Below are 16394 nucleotides of genomic sequence, written 5' to 3' on the forward strand. Positions count from 1 at the left end.
GCAGTGCCAGCTGTGCCCCATGGGCACCTTGTCCCCAGCCCAGAGCACTCAGTGCCACCTCCAGGCCTTCCTTGGACACCTCCAGACCTCCCTGTGCAGCCCCTGACAAAACCTGATCACTCCTTTGAGCCCTTACTCTCCCCACAGGTTTTCTTAAGTCATCAGAAAAAAAATACTATTTTTTAATTCTTTGGAAATGCATGAAACCAAATTATTTTGGTTTTTCTTATTTTTGGTTTTGATTCTGTTCTAATTTTGTACAAATTGATGGTTGTCCCTGCAGTCCTGTCAGTGAAATCCAAAGCTTTCACTGCTGATTTTTTGTTCTGGTGGTGTTAGTTATGGCTTGAGTTGGAAGGAGCTTCAAAGCTCACCTTGTCCCACCCCCTGCCATGGGCAGGAGCGCCTTTCTCTGTCCCAGGTTGCTCCAACCCTTGTCCAGCCTGGCCTTGGACTTCCCTCAGATGGAGAAAGTCTGGAATAGAAAAGTGCCTTAATTTTCTTTTACTTGCATCATGAGTGTGACAGTTCTGAACTTGTGTTCATAGAAATAATCTGAGAGGGAGCAATGTCCAGGTGCTGAGAGATTATCTGCACTTGTGCCTGGGCTGGGGGAGGAGAAGTTCTGAGCAAGAGCTGAGTTGGTGCAGGTGCCCTGTGGTGACACCCAGGGTGGTTTTTCACATACCCTGACCAAGATCCAGCACAGCTTGTGCTGATCTGCAGGCCCCAAATCTGCACCTCCCTTCCCTTTCCACCCTTGGAGATCTGTTGAATGATATTTCTGTTCTTTTGACTCAGAGCTGTCCACAGAGCAGTGCAGGTGGTAGGAAATCAATAAAGACATTTTAACCTTAAAATTCTGGCCCCTTGAGAAAGTTTTTTGGTCTTTGGTTCTTTTCTTCCTCTCCTTTCTTTCCCTCCTTGGCGGCTGCTCCCTGTTTGTGGTATCCCCACAACACCTCTCTGTTTCAGTTCTGTTGCACATCAGAGGGGGGTGGCTTGTACAGCTGGCCAGCACAGCATTCCAGAAGAATCTGAGCTCTCTTGGAGCCATCACTTCTGACAGGGTCCCAGAGAGCTGAGTCAGTAACCAAGGGGTGCCTGGCAAAGCCATGGTTGGATAATCTGTGTACAATACCCAAAGTACATCTGTTGGTGCTGTTGCTAAAAGATTTTCCATTCCTGGTTTGGTAAAAAAAAAACACTTTTTTTTTATAGAAATGTGTTTTGTGAGTTTGGGTTGAAAGTTCAGGTTTACTCAGAGCTGACATTTCACTGTTTTACTTTTCAGAAATGCAAGAAGATTGCTCAGAGCACTGATGATGTGATAGTGAACAAGCCTCACGTTTCTGATGAGGAGGAGGAGGAACGTCCTTTCTATAACCATCCTTTCAAGCTGAGTGAACCCAAACCTATTTTCTTCAATTTAAGTGTGAGTGCTACTTGTATTTTTATTATTTTACTTATAAAAATATAAGTAAAAATATATGGCACTTATATTTTTATAAGTGCTACTTACATTTTTTAATATTTTATTTACATTTACTTTAAAAATAAATCCTTGTTCTTTTTAAATAATGCATGTAATTCTGCAGAAATTTTTCAAGAGTTGATGATCTTGGTGAAACTAGGGAGTATTTTTTAATCAGTTAAAAGGAACATTCCCAATTCCATCAAGATTAAATTGATAATCCAGTTTTACCAATTGGTAAAATTGTGAGCAATTCTTTAAATGCATCTGGAAATCAAATGCTTTGAAGCATGGATTAGAATTTGTTCAAATTTTTTTTGTGTTTGGGGTGGTGGGTGGGGTTTTTTTAAGTTTTATTTGGGGTGGGTGGTTGTGCCCATGAAAGTCTGTTGTCACTTTGCAGGATATAAAGCACTAAAAAAGCTTCAATATGCTCAGCACAAACAGAAATAATATTCCTGGTTTTGTATATAAATAGGTAGAGCTTGTGCTGTATACAAAATAAGCAGTAATGCACATTTAGATAAGGTGTAAGTAAAAGTGGATTTAGAGTTTATATTATATTGTTAGGAAAGGCTACAGGGAAACTCAAGAAACCTTGGAATTCTTCCAGGCTCCAAGGAGGAATGAGTGCTCTGCACTGGTTGTGGGCTGCTCTCCCTCTTGTCTTGGTTTTGACCCTTTCAGTTTTGTTCTTTCTCTCTCCTAAAACCATTGCCATCCATATTCCTAGGAGTTTATCCAATCTTATCCAGTGCTGCCAGCTGTGTTTGCCTCTTGGAAGGGAACCTGGCAGGGATTTCTGCAGATTTTAATGAATTAACAGCACCAAGCAAAACAAGGCCACAGACTTCATCTGCTCAGAGGCTCAGGCTGCTGCTAAAAATAGGCCAGGATGGAAACCCAAATGCTGAGAGCTGTTTTCTCTCCACTCATGGGCAGCTTTGATCACAGGCAGTGTTTTGCTGCCCAGGATTTTCACCCTGGAGCTTTCCATACAAAATACCTGTTTTTGATGTGAATGGGGTCAGCTGGAAGAGGAGGGTTGGGGATTTTGGGTTGCTGAAATTGTTTTTAGGGGTTTCTCATCTTCTCTGGTAGCACAATTTGTGGGTCACTTGTGTGTTTTTAGGGCTGTGCCAAAATGATGAATTATAAAAGGTTATTACTCTAGAGTGAGTAAAAACCAAATCCCAGGTGTTTGCGACAAAACCACCTCATGACTCGTGGCTATTTCCAAGCCTGAACTCTTTATCATTTTATTTCTTTCAGACTCCCAGCATAAAACCAGCACCACCACCCCAACCAAAAAACCAGGTCAGCCTGTCCAAGGAGTTCCCTGTGTCCTCTGGGTCTCAGCATAGGAAGAAGGAGGCAGACAGTGTGTATGGAGAGTGGGTTCCCGTGGACAAGAACGGCAAGGACGACGGCAAGGACGACGTTTTCCCCAAGCCAGCCATTGAGGTAAGGAGGGCAAGGAGAGCTTATCATGTAAGAAAACCAAACCCATCACCTGGGCAGTCTGGGAAAACTAAAAAGGCACTTAAAAAGGTGGTGCCTAACAATGCACTAAGCTGAGGAGCTGAGCTCTGCACCTGGGGATGCTCACATGAAGCAGCCTGCACCCATCCTGCTTTTGGCAGCTGGTGGCTTCTTGGTCTCAACAGAATTTAAACTGTAGCTGGAAGGTGAAGAAACTTCTTCATTCAGTTTCCTCTGAGGTTAATTAATAATACCTTGAGATTTGCACAGTAATGTATGTAGTGCTAATTAAAACTGTCCCACCAGTCTTGGAGCAAGAACATCACACTGGAATGTAATCAGTTAAAAATTGAAAGTCACTTCTTCTGGATGTATTCATTTTTTAGCTTTCCAGTCACTTTTTCTCCAATGGCTGACTTGCACATGGCCTTCCAAAGGAGAATCTAATTGTATGGATAATAAACTAAAAACACCAAAGCAAGTGTTTTGCCCCTTGAAATTTCTTCTGAAGAACATTTCTGGGGGCTGTTGTAATTAAGTAAATGAAATATTTAAGAGATGTTACTATTTTTAAGTGTGTGTTGTGTTGCCTCAGTGCACCTGCAGCCTTGTTCTCACACCTTCCAAAGCCAAACCCCAATTTCTGACAAAGCCATCTCAGCACTTGGTGCATTTTGTTTCTCAAGACCTTTCTGCTACTGGTCAGTTCACTCCCTGAGGCACAGAAGGGAATTTTCTTGTGGCTCTTCTACAGCACCAAAAGCACAGAGGATATAACTTAGCCAGCATTTTCATGGAATCCCTCAGAATTTGATGGTTGGCACCCAGTCCCTCAGCACAGGTGGGAGCTGCACTTGGGGCTCTCCTGCTCCAGTAAACCCCTGAGATGTTTGTGCAGAATGTCATTCCCAGTTTCATTGCAGTAAATATATTTAACATCACTTCCTTTCCTTTCTGATGTGTGTACCTTTTAAAATGCCTGTAACTATGTTGTCTGGTTTTACATTTTGTAAATAAATACTTTTATTTGCCTTTACCTTAACTTGGCTTGTGTTAAGGGTGATTTCAGGGGTGTTAGCTGCAGCAGGCTGTTCCATGCATGCCCTGGGGTTTGGGGAGTGCAGGCACAGAAGTGCTGTGTGTTTCTCCAGGGAGCCTGCCAGGTGACACAGTGCTTCTCTGCTGAATTCTGCCGTGTTCAGGAGGACTCTGTGCTGGAAATGGCTCCCTTGGAGCAGCATGGGGCAGATCAGCTCCCTTGCTGGGGGAGTGGAGAGCTGGGGGTGCTTGGAACTTCAGTTTCCCCTAGAATTGACCTCCATTTGTTGTTGCTGATTTTGCAATACTGTGGCAGTTGTGGTGCAAGTCCTGGCATGAAACCCCACACAATTGGTTTTGTTGCTGTGTTCTAATTCACCTATTAGCTGTGGGCTAGGTCTGAAATGACCCTGCTAGTACATTACAGCTTGTTCTAATAAAACCTGATGCCCTAAAGGAGTTGTGTGTGGCAGCAGGAGGTGGAGGGGAAGGTCTGGGGCGATCTGAGGGCTCATCATGGCTGTGGCAGGCAGAGACCTGTGAGGAAGGGGTGTTGGAAGTGTAGAGTGCCAGTCCCAGGTGACTTGTGCAGAGTGCTGGGATCTGAGGCTGCAGTAAAAGCATTCATAGAGCTCCAGAGGGTGTAAAACACCTGCTTTTTTATTTGCTTCAGTATTTGTGATTTGTGGGGCAGGTCTGAGAGAGGGGATCAGGCAGGAGAGCTCTGGGAGAGAGCAGCACTCACCCGTTCTCCTTGGCTCAGGAGTAACAACAACCTCTTACACCTCAAGCAGAGATGGTTTTTTTCCAAGATCCAAAGCTGCCATCGAGTGTCTTGGCATAAGACAGAGCCCTGATGGTCTCCAGAATGGAGAAGTGTTTGGGAATGAGCCCAGCAGGGAGTGTTGCTAGGCCCAGTAAAGCACTAACACACCTCTGTGGCATGGCAGTGGTCCCCATGGCTTTCATGGACTGCTTCCATGCCTTGGTGTATTGCTGGATTGAAACTTGGTGAGTAGAAGAACTTTTATTTATCTCCTGGACCAGGTTCCTAAACAGAACGTTAAATCAATATTTTAACTATGTGAGAGAGACTTGAGAACTTAGCCAGTGTGCATTTGAAACAGGCATTTTTACATCCTTGCTCTTGTGTGAGGGGGTTGTTAGATAATATTTTAATTCTTCTTGTGCCTTTTTTTATGTTCTGTGTGACAAGAAATAAGCACTGAACTCAGTCCATAGACACCTGGGATTTGTGGGATTTTAGCTGTTTTGTTCAGTGCCAGATATTCCAGCAACGATCTTCCCAATAGAAACACTATTGTCCTAAACACCAGCAAAAAATCAGATTTAACAGAGCACAAAAGCAATTCCTGTGTTTGGTGCCATTGTAGGTGTTCATCTCTGTCTCTTCCTTTCAGTATTCACCGAATTCTTGACCAGGTTCCTGGGACAGGGTTTATGGTTTAACAGTATTTGTTTTGTTCAGCTGAGTCAATTTTAAAGGAGTTTCAGTTTCTCTTCCTGAGCCTTTAGTACAAAATGTGTTAGAGGTAGAGGTTGTGACAGCAAAAGAGGCAAGGCTTTTACAAAGCAAATGAAAATGAAGTTCAGGGTAACCCATCACCTTGATGTGTGTGTGTGAGCTGCATTTCTGATTATTGGATTTTTCTGTGCCTCAGACTGTCCCAGCCCTTCCAGCTTCTGTCAGCATCTCAAGAAATTCCATTTGTCTTTGCACACTTGTCTCTTCCTGCTTTCCAAACAGAATGATCCATAATGTACATCCTTTGAGGAGCAGGGCCCAGGGATTTTATAAAACAGCTGCCAGCAGCCAGAGTTCATTACAGCCCCAAATGCTGTGGTTTCTCTCCCATGGCTTTGCCCACAGTGAAGGTTTGCAGAGAGCTCCTTTGTGTGTTTTGCATTTTCACCAAGTCACTCTGCAACGTCATTTCAAATTTATTTATCTTGATATTTTACTGCAGCTCAGCAGCACAGATGTAGATAATTCTTTCCAAAGCAGTGGATTCTGTGAACTCACAGCTGGTTTTACAGGATCCCCAGGGCTGGCAAAGCCCTGCCAGCCGATGCAGTGCCAGCTGTGCCCACCTTGTGCCCAGCCCAGAGCACTCAGTGCCACCTCCAGGGCACACCTGCAGGGATGGGCACTGCAAAGCTCCCTGGGCAGCCCCTGCCAAGGCCTGAGCTCCCTTTCCATGGGCAAATTGCTGCTGCTGTCCCAGCTGAGCCTGCCCTGGCCCAGCCTGAGGCCGCTCCCTCTGCTCCTGTCCCTGTTCCCTGGCAGCAGAGCCCGACCCCCCCGGCTGTGCCCTCCTGGCAGGGACTTGTGCAGAGCCACGAGGGCCCCTGAGCCTCCTTTGCTCCAGCCTCAGCCCCTTCCAGCTCCTCAGGGATTCTGCAGCCCCTTCCCAGCTCCCTCAGGGATTCTGCAGCCCCTTCCAGCTCCTCAGGGATTCTGCAGCCCCTTCCAGCTCCTCAGGGATTCTGCAGCCCCTTCCAGCTCCTCAGGGATTCTGCAGCCCCTTCCAGCTCCTCAGGGATTCTGCAGCCCCTTCCAGCTCCCTCAGGGATTCTGCAGCCCCTTCCAGCTCCTCAGGGATTCTGCAGCCCCTTCCAGCTCCCTCAGGGATTCTGCAGCCCCTTCCAGCTCCCTCAGGGATTCTGCAGCCCCTTCCAGCTCCCTCAGCCCCTCCTGGGGCTCCAGCCCCTTCCCCATCTTCATTCCCTTCTGGTTTAGGCTGGAGATGAAAATATGAAACACTGAAGTCAGGATTGTTGAATGCATCTGATTCATGCTGGAATTACTTTATACAGACAAGCTTTATTGTGACATATTAGGAGTGCTCATGTGACCAGCTCTGCATGAGTTTTTAGTTAAATTGCATTTAATTCTGTTGGTTTAGAAGATCTCATTGAACAGGAAAATGCTTCTCTGCTTATTACACACCAGAATTTTTTGTGACACCAGAATTTTTTGTGACAAACAGTTTTAGATAATAACTCATTGGATATTTTGTGTGTGCAGGTGATTTTAAATTACCAGGGTGTTACAATTTAAATTCAGATCTGTCTTTGTCCAGGAAAGCCCATCTTGTGTGGATTTAAGTGGTCCCAGGATTTCCATCACGTTGCCTTTTTGTCAAACCAACAATTCACTCTGTAACCCCACTTGGTGGCATTGATTCTCCAGCAGCTTTTTCCAGCTGAAGTGGACACTGTTTGTGTCTGCTGTGTTTTTATAAATGCTCTTTTTCCTCCTAGTGTGTGGACATAACCACAGCCATGAACGACAGAGCAGTGGCCCAGAAGAGGCTCAATGAGAACTCCTTTGACCTGGAGGCCATGTGCATGCTGAACCGGGCACAGGAGCAGGTGAGCTGGGGCCTTCAGCAGCATCTGGGGCACCTGAGGGAAATCAGGGCTTTCCTTTCATGGCAGCTGGTTCTCCTCTCCTGTTTCAGTTTGGAAACCCAGCTGTGGGCCAGTGTTTCAAAGTTCTGCATTTCTAACACTGAGTTTTGATGAGCTCCTTTGTGTATTCCATGTTTGCACCCAAGTCACTCTGAAAAATAGTTTCAGATGTAATTTTCTTTAAATTTTGTAGTAGTTCAGCAGCACAGATGTAGGTAATTCTTTCCCAAACAGTGGATTCAGCAGTTTGGGGATGAGGAGTTGGAGCTCAGGTTTCAGGGTGACCATTCAGATGCTCAGATTTTGGTAGCGCCCGTTTCCATCCAAGCCTCAGTGAGCACACCAAATCCCACCAACATGCTGTGGGTACTCCTGAGGGGCAGCAGAGGGGTGCAGAGGGAATGTGGAGCTGTCAGTGCTGGTCTCAGTGTGGGTTTTGCTTTGCAGATCGATGCCTGGGCTCAGTCCAACTCCATCCCCGGGCAGTTCACGGGCAGCACCGGCGCGCAGATCCTGTCCTCGGACGAGCTCACCAACAGCGGCCCCCAGGCCTGGATCCGAAAGGTAGAAGTGACACAGCCACTGCTGTCCCAGCAGTGACCACACTGGCAGCAGCCAAGGATTGCACAGGGCACCACGAGTGCCTCACCCTGTGGCAGAGCATGTGCCCAGTGCAGCAGGCTGGGCTCAGTCCCTGTCCCTCGGTGTCACCGGCGAGGTGTGACCGGCCAGACACGGCCTGCCACTGCCAGGACACTGCTGGGCTGCTGTGCTGGCAGTGGCACATCCCTCCCTGCCTCCCTGGCACTGGCACGTGCCAGGCAGGGCTGATCCTGCTGCTGTTGATATCAGGTTTTTGTTATCGGCTTCAGCGAACCAAAGTCCAAACTGCCCTTGGGTGTGCCTTGGTTCTCTCTGGTTGCTCCTTTGCCTCTCTCTGCATCACCAGGGTTTTCTGGGAGCCAGAGATGTGGAGGATTAAAGCAGGAGTTGCAGTTGCTAAGTTCCTCTCACTGTGGCATTGTTGGGGTACAGTGCAGTAGTTCCCTGTTGCTGTGGGGTGTCACTGGCTGACTTTGGGCTGTGCTGCGTCCTCCATCCGTGTGTTCTGTACACTCAGTTACTCAAGCTGCACCTTTGCCTGTGAACTCTGATCTGCTGCTCTGTCAGGAGGGAGATCTGAGGAGATCCCCCTTGCAGGCACAAGGAGTGAGGAGCTGAGCTGGTCAGTGTGGCAGGTGCTGCAGCTGAGTCTGTGTCAGCTTGGGTTGGGGCACCCTCCAAGCTGGGAGGTCAGATTTGAGCCTTAGGTGGAATTTTCCGTAGAAGTTGGTGTCAGCTGAACACAAAAGTCTGGAATTACAATATCCTGAAAATAGAAACATTTTCTGTCAGGATTCACTTACTTGTTTTTTCACCTCATATAGCCAAGCAGTGCAGAGAGCCAGGGAACACAGACTTGGGTCACTGGCCAGATGGGAATCTTCTGGGATCTTGCCAGTGTTAATGCAAAATGTGCATGATAAAGTCTGATTTTAACAGCTATGAACAACTGAGATTGTAGCAAAATGCTGCCTCTGGTGAAGACAATCCGTGTTCTGGCAGAGGGAACTGTGAAGCCCAGGGATGTGTTGGTGAGGAAGGAGCTTTTCCACAGAGGGGCTTGGGAAGGAGACCAGCAGGGCTGGCTGAGGGGAGGTTCTCCCTGTCTGCAGCACCTGGAATGGCTGCCCAAGCCCTGGAAAGCCTTGGGAGCAGCTCTGAGCTCCTCTTTCCCAAACCTCCTCCCTGGGGTCTCCTCTCATGGCAGTGGCAGGAGGGGCTGCCACAAGGGTGAAGTGGAAAGGACCAGGTGTGATTTTCCTGTCCTCCAGCTTCACTCTGGGATCTGCTTTAAAGCAGCCCAGCTGAACAAACCAAAATAACAGCAAAAAAAAAACCAGATACAAGCCAAACAAAATGCTTCAAGGGAAGGGAACGGGAGAAGAGTGTGCTCTGTGCTCGTGGACACGACTGCTGCAAGGAGCAGAGGAATGTTGGAATATCCTGTTGGATCTGGGCTCAGTGAGGCAGCAGCAGCTCTCCTGCCCTGCCCAGAGCTGGGAATGTGCTGTGGGCACAGGGCAGGCTCTGGGGCTGGGCACACAGGAGGCTCCTGCTGGCAGCAGGAGGAGGGTGAGGACAAAGTGCCCTCCCTGCCCTGGCACTCCTCAGCTCTCTCCTGCTCTGCCAGGAGGGCCCAGAGCTCCAGGAGTGGTGGGAAAGCCTCACACAGCTTCGTGTGGAGCCCTGCTGTGGCTGCAGGAGGGTTTCACAGCAGGGAGCAGGGATGTGGTTCTGAATCCATGTTACCCTCCTCAGGGACAGGAACACAAACCAGCCATGAGGTGCCAAGTGCTGGCTGTGTGTTACTTGGACACCTGAAATTGTGTGGCAGTGATCAGTTACCAAGTCAGGCTTGTGCTCCCTTTGTGCTCCCTTTTTGGCCTAAAAACTGTGTCTGAACATTAAAAAATCAGGTGTTTTTCACTCAGGCCAGGAGTTGGACTTTGATCCTTGTGGGTCACTTCCAGCTGGGGCTGTTGTGTGTTCCTGTGTGTTTATCTGCCAGCAGGGCTGTGCAGTTCCCTGGGGATGCTGTGTCTGGCTGAGTGCACATTTCTGGCTGTTTGCTGAAGGCATTTCTTTATTTCCCTGGGGACTTTGCCATGGGAGGGGCTGGGACCACCCAGCACAGACTGAGGAGAGGAGGAATTAGAGCAAGCACTGGGTGTGACAGAGGTCACCACAGCCCCTGGGAGCTGGAGCAGGAGAGGGACTCAGGAGGGCAGCAGGGCACTTGGGGAACTCCTTTGCTGAGCTCTGTCCTCACTGTGCACTTGGTGGATTTCTCCTTTCCTTGTCCTTTCCCAGTGACTGGAGAGGAAATGTGCACTCAGACCAGACTCAGAACCCCAGTTTGGGAATGAGGAACTGCAGGGTTTCATGTGCAGCACTGGGGTGGGGACATAAATAACAATGAGGTTTATGTGTTTAATTCCTGGACTAATTCATTCTTGGTGGTTGTGTGCAGGGGCCTGAGCAGGGTCCATAAAAGAGTGATGTGGTGTTAGGTATAAAAAAATTGTGAACAATCTCACCTTTCTCTTTGAAAAAGTGGCTTCTGTTTCAGTTTGTCACCATCAGTGTAATCAGTTCACAAATGTGACTCATCTTTTCTGAAGGTTGCTTCTATTTTTATTCTCTTTTTCCTTCCAAACACACTGTGCTGCTGAAGAAATGGCACAGCAAGTGGTCAAATATTTTTTGTTTCTCCAAGCAAATTCTGTTGAGGTCGGTTTACTCCCCCTTTCCCAGACTCACCCCTTGGTTCTGGATTTACCAGCTCAATTCTGGAGCCTGAACTTGCTCCCCAAACCCAGGGTTGTGCTCAGGGGTGGCCCTGGGGAGCTGCTGGATCACTCATTTGTGCAGAAAGTTCTGGAAAGTGCAAACCTGCCTTCCATTCTTGCAGGCACAAGGAGCTTTCCTTGGGAGCCAGGCTCACCTGGCAGGGCAGGGCAGCTCTGTGCTCACTGAGGACATTGGCCATGAGGAATTGCTCCCTGGCAGGGTGGGCAGGCCCTGGCACAGGGTGCCCAGAGCAGCTGGGGCTGCCCCTGCATCCCTGGCAGTGCCCAAGGCCAGGCTGGGCACTGGGGACAGTGGGAGGTGTCCCTCCATGGCAGGGGTGGCACTGGGTTAATTTTAACCCCATTTTGACCCATCCCATTCTGGAATTCCATGATTGCATGGAGGTGAGTGTTGGACTGGCTGCTCTCTTTCCCAGCCATCCCCTTGTCCCTGCTGTTGTGCAGCTCTGAGCAGCTCCTGCAGGTGCCTGGGAGCACAGGGCTTGTGAGGCACTGCTGGGCCTCCTCAGCAAGGGATTCTGCTCTGTCTGTGGCAAGGATGGGGCTGAGAGGGCCAGAGCATCTCCCAGTTCAGCAGCCAGCCCAAATTCCCTGCTCAGGATCCCTGCAAGGAGCCACAGGGAGCAGATCGTGATCAGAGCTCCAGGAGCGTTTGGGGCTCCCAGGGATGCCAGGCTGGGGCTGTTCAGGGCCAGGAGCTGCACTTGGATGCTCCTTGTGGGTCCCTTCCCATCACTCAGGAGGTGCTGGGATTTCATGGACAATTCTGCCTGGCACAAGTTTTTCCAAACTTGCTTATTCCTGGAACTTGAACTTCCCTGGAGTTCAGCCTTTAGTCCTGCCCTGAACTGCCACCCCTGCCTTCAAGGCTTTGCTGTCTTTGCTTCCTAAATTGTTGTTCCAAAGAGTCAGCCTGAGGAATCAGCAGGAAAGTTACTTAAACTGCTCTAAAGCCTCTGAAGGAATCAGGTTTTAATTTCTCTTTAAAGCAAGTGGTGACACAAGATTGTGGCTCTTGAGTGTCTCCATGTGTTGGCAGAATGGAAGTGGGATTTCCTGGAATTTGGAGCTCAGAATACAAGGAAAAAAGTATCAAATTGTCCTGTGGGCTCCCTCAAATTAAGATCAGAGAATGAATGAAAGAGAAATGCTTTTGTAAATAATGAGTTAGTTCTGACAGCAGTAACCAAATGCTGACAAACCTGGGGCTTCTTGTATTCCATCCCCTTTAATTTATATCTGCCAAGGCCCAGAGTTGCTCAGGAGTTTTTGGGAGACTCACCCTTGGATGGTTTTTAAAATGAGAAGAATTGTGCCTCTTGCTTCCCTGCTTTTGTGAACATTTCTGTTGATTCTATGGTTTTCAGTGAGTTCCAAACCCAGCACCAGTTTTACCCCACTCATTAAATCATGGGCTGAGGGAACCTGTCTGTTACTAAACTACAAAAAATACAATGTGCAGGTGGCATTAGAGGTTGACATTCACTTCATTATTAAAAGGAAAATAAAAACCCCACAGAATCAAAATGCAGGAACTTTTTTCCTTGCTGCAGACCTTCCCTGCCTCAGTGACCTGAGTCCAAGGGGGATTCTCCTGGCTCCTTTCCCACTGGTACCAGGATTCCTTCCCCATGCCTTTTGTGGGATGCACAAGTATTTGTGTGTTCTGGAATTAAATTATTATTAATAATAATTTTTATTAATAATAATAAACGTGTAAGTCATGGTTGTGATTGAAGAGTCAGCACAAAGTTCCTGCTGCAGTTCCCCTGCAGGATCCCGAATTCACTCACCACAGAAGGGATGCTTTAACAAACGGCCCTTGGGAACCTAGAACTTCCTAATTGCAGTTTCTGGAGTTTGTTCAGGCTCTGCCAGTGCCTCAGTGGGAGCTCAGGGCTGTGAGCAGGAGCAGGATGTTTGGTTCTGCTCCGAGCATAGCAGGATGTTTTGGTTCTGCTCTGTCCTCGCTGCCCCTGACCAGGCCGTGTTTGGGAAAGCCGAGGGAGCCGCAGTGACCTCAGCAGGAGCTTGCTGTGTCCTTTGTGAACTGAACACACCCCGTGGTGCTGCAGCAGCCCCAGCAGGAGCCAGCCCAGCTGCAGGGCCCGCAGGATGTTCCTGGAGAACGGGGGAGGGAGTGGGAGCTGAGGGAAGGGCTGTGGATGCTGTGGCTGAGGGGCTGGCTCTGCACCAGCCCCAGCTCTCCGGCCTCGTGGATCCACGTGGATCCACACAGGGCTTTCCTGGCCCAGGCAGGGATTGGGACATTGCTGGCACAGGCTCCAGCAAGGCTTTCCTGGCACATTGTGGCAGCCTGCAGCGCGGGGGCCGGGCACAGACGTGAGCAGGGAATCCCTGAGGAGCACAGGGAGCCAAAGGGAGCCCTGAGGCTTTGTTCCCTGCCCCTGGGAGCCCTGGGAACGCAGGGACCCCCAGTCCTGCCCCGGTGGCAGCCCCAGGCCCGTGCTGAGCTCCAGCAGCTCCCGGGGTGCCCAGGCTGGGCTGTCGGTGCAGGGCCAGCGCTCGGAGCCCGTGGTGCCCGTGGATCCCTTCCAGCTCAGGACGTGTGTGACTCTGTGACCTCTGGCACCTCCTGCCCTGGCAGGCACAGCTCCAAGGGCGGCGGAGCCCCGAGGCTGTGCGGGTGTGCCCGGGCAGCAGGCCAAGCCAGGCTCTGTGTGATGGAAATGCTTGACTTGCTCTGGGGTCAGCGGGGGGGCACGAGAGATGATAGTTCACAGAATAACCTGTGAACTTTCACCCCTCTATATGGAAACTTGTTTCAGGGTCAAATCCTTGTAGCCGCCTTCTTGCCACGGTCAGTGCCAGCCCTACTATTCACAACACTGCGGCCAGCGAGGCCTAGGTACGTAACATTTAAGGAGTTTTTACAGTTCTTTACATCAAAGCAGATGTTTAAACTTTCTGTTGATAAGCTTTCACCGTTTAACAACTTTTGTTAATGCTCATTTGAAAGAATGTGACGACTGCTGCTGCTAAACTGGGGGGCCAAGCGCCTTTTTCCGTTAAAATAAAGAGAGGGGAAAGCAAAAGCTGTTTGTTCCATGTGGAATTTCAGAGTAGAACTTGAATGTGCAACTGCTGTGTAATGAATCAGGTGGGGAGAGGTTTTTTTTTTAGATTTAAATCCGCCTAAACAGCCTGTGAATGTCATGACTAAATGTGCTTGTGTTCTGTTGGACGAGGAGGTGCCCTGGCACAGCTGTGCCGGGGTCAGTTCCCACTTCCCGAGCTGAGGACATCTCTGGGATCAGGGCAGAGTCTTTAGAGCCTTTAGAGTCTGTAGGTTGTTGCTTGGTTAAACACATCTGTCTGCCAAGGGTCACTGCCACTTTGGGATCACCTTAGACTTTTCCTAAGTTGTTCTTTTTTGCCAAACATTGATTTGTGTCTCGTGTGTCCGCGTGAGTTCCGGGTTCCACGCACTGGTTTGGGCTAAAAATCCACAGAGCTCAGGTGGATTTTTTTTATTTATTTTTATTTTTAATTGAGTCTGTGAAAAATTGTTAGAAACATTTTTTTGGAAGTTCCCACTTCTTACTTAAAATCCCAGCGCTAACTTCAGGCCTTGTTTTACTTCTCTCTTTCTGGATAGGATCAGTTCTTAAGAGCAGCCCCTGTGACTGGAGGAATGGGAGCTCAGCTGATGAGGAAGATGGGCTGGAGAGAAGGAGAAGGCCTTGGGAAGAACAAGGAGGGCAGCGTTGAGCCCATCATGGTGGACTTTAAGACGGATCGAAAAGGTGAGTCCTGCCTCAGGGATGTTTGTGGCCTCTCAGCTCTCAGCTGCCTGCAGAGGTTGGGGTTGTCTGGGGGGCTTCACTGGCACATCAGCAGGTTCTGGGACTTTGCCTCAGGTTTGCCAAGGCCTGGGGTCACTCCAGAGCTTTGTCCTTGAGGAAAAGCTGCAGTGGTGGCTCTGGGCAAGGTGGCTGGAGCAGGAGCAGGGGTAGAAGATGGAATAGTGGGGTCAGCGTTACAGAGAGCTGAGAGCCCCAAAGCTGAGCTGTGTCACTGACTCACACTCTGGGCTTTGGGGCTTTCCTGTAGATTCTGGTCCTTTTTTTGTCCCTCATTCCCCTGCTGTTCATCTCCAGCCTGATCCTGCTGAAGGCTCATGCTCAGGGCTGCTTCCAGAGGCAGCTTTAGCCTCCACTTTCCCTGGGAACCTCCCCTGTTCTCCATGGTTCCCAGTCCATGGCCACAGGGGAGAGCTCTCGTGGTGCAGCAGAACCATCCAGTGCTGCTGCTCCTTCAGCTTGGCCACTGAGCTTTGTGTGCTGGGTGCTGCTGGACATTCTCCATCTGGAACACCTTTTGCTTTAAATCCAAAATTCAGCAGTCAGGATTTCTAATTTAGTTGTTCTGCGCACGGAACAAAACAACAACTCCACACTGACTGTGGGACAGATTCCTGCAGTTCTAAAGATTCCTTCTGCACCAGGAACCTTCAGTCCCATCTCAAAGGGGTGGAAACACTCAGAATTTTCATTTCAAGGCCATTGGATGGGGCTTGGAGCAGCCTGGCACAGTGGGAGGTGTCCCTGCCCATGGCACTGAATGGGGTTTAAGGTCCCTTCCCAGCCAACCGTGCTGGGATTTCAGGGCTTGTGTTGGCTTTTGTCACTGCTCAGAACTGAGCTGGGAATGGCCAAACCCCTCACGTTTTTCTTTACAACCTTTCTGTGTAAAGAAAGCAATGAGACCCCAAAGGTGCCTGGTGGCAGCGACTGCCAAGGGCTCCTCCAGGCCTGTGAGAGTCACCTGAGGCCAGGGCCAGCCTTCACACAGCCCTGCTGGGCCTGAATTGCCTGGCTGTGAAACATTCCTGCTCACGTGCACCTCACTGAGCATTGCCACAAATTCTGCCTGGGTGCAGAATCCCCTCTGCTCTGGGGCCACCCAGGTCTGTGGCACAGGGGCATGAGGGGCACAAGGTGCCCTGCTCACAGAAAGGCAGGAAACATGATTTTATATTATAAATAATGTATTATATGTTATATAATGTATATATTATATATTATATATATAGGACTATGGATTTTCTATAATTTTATATCATATATAATATATAATATAATGTATACATTATATACTATAATATATATTATATATTTTATATATAATACATATTTAGGACAAGGGATTATATATATTATAGTATAGTATAGTATAGTATAGTATAGTATATATTATATATTTAGGGATTATATATTGAGGACAAGTAGTTTTTCAGACATCTGTGTTCTTGGGTGATTAAATGGGTAAAACAAACTTCTTTTTTTTTAACTTCTGTGTAGAGTTTTAAAGTCCACAGTGTTTGACAGGAAGGTGGTTATTAACCCACCACCCAGGTTTGTTTTGTAAGGAACTTTTTAGACATTTTTCAATGTATCAACCAGTATTTTATTATTTTCTAAATATTAGAATTTATATTTTAATAATTATTAAATTATCTATTTTAATAAATATATATTTAGATATATATAAACCAGCCCAAATAAAATAAAATTCCTGGTCTCTGATGG

At 48.4% G+C, this 16394-nt stretch overlaps 1 protein-coding gene across 4 annotated transcripts in view; it reads left to right on the forward strand.

The window, feature by feature from the left end:
- The window catches only part of SON (SON DNA and RNA binding protein), a 36808-nt gene that overhangs the window by 17646 nt on the left and 2768 nt on the right, over positions 1-16394 (forward strand). For 3 of the 4 annotated variants that reach the window (XM_058019130.1, XM_058019129.1, XM_058019131.1), the window contains exons 5-9: positions 1295-1435; positions 2747-2938; positions 7280-7390; positions 7877-7993; positions 14462-14609. In XM_058019130.1, the coding sequence (XP_057875113.1) occupies positions 1295-1435; positions 2747-2938; positions 7280-7390; positions 7877-7993; positions 14462-14609 (709 nt within the window). Of the gene's footprint in view, positions 1-1294; positions 1436-2746; positions 2939-7279; positions 7391-7876; positions 7994-13631; positions 13712-14461; positions 14610-16394 lie in introns of those variants that run through there. The other variant, XM_058019132.1, reaches the window with a different exon arrangement.

This window comes from Melospiza georgiana, chromosome 2 (assembly GCF_028018845.1).
Source record: "Melospiza georgiana isolate bMelGeo1 chromosome 2, bMelGeo1.pri, whole genome shotgun sequence".
Classification (NCBI taxonomy): domain Eukaryota; kingdom Metazoa; phylum Chordata; class Aves; order Passeriformes; family Passerellidae; genus Melospiza; species Melospiza georgiana.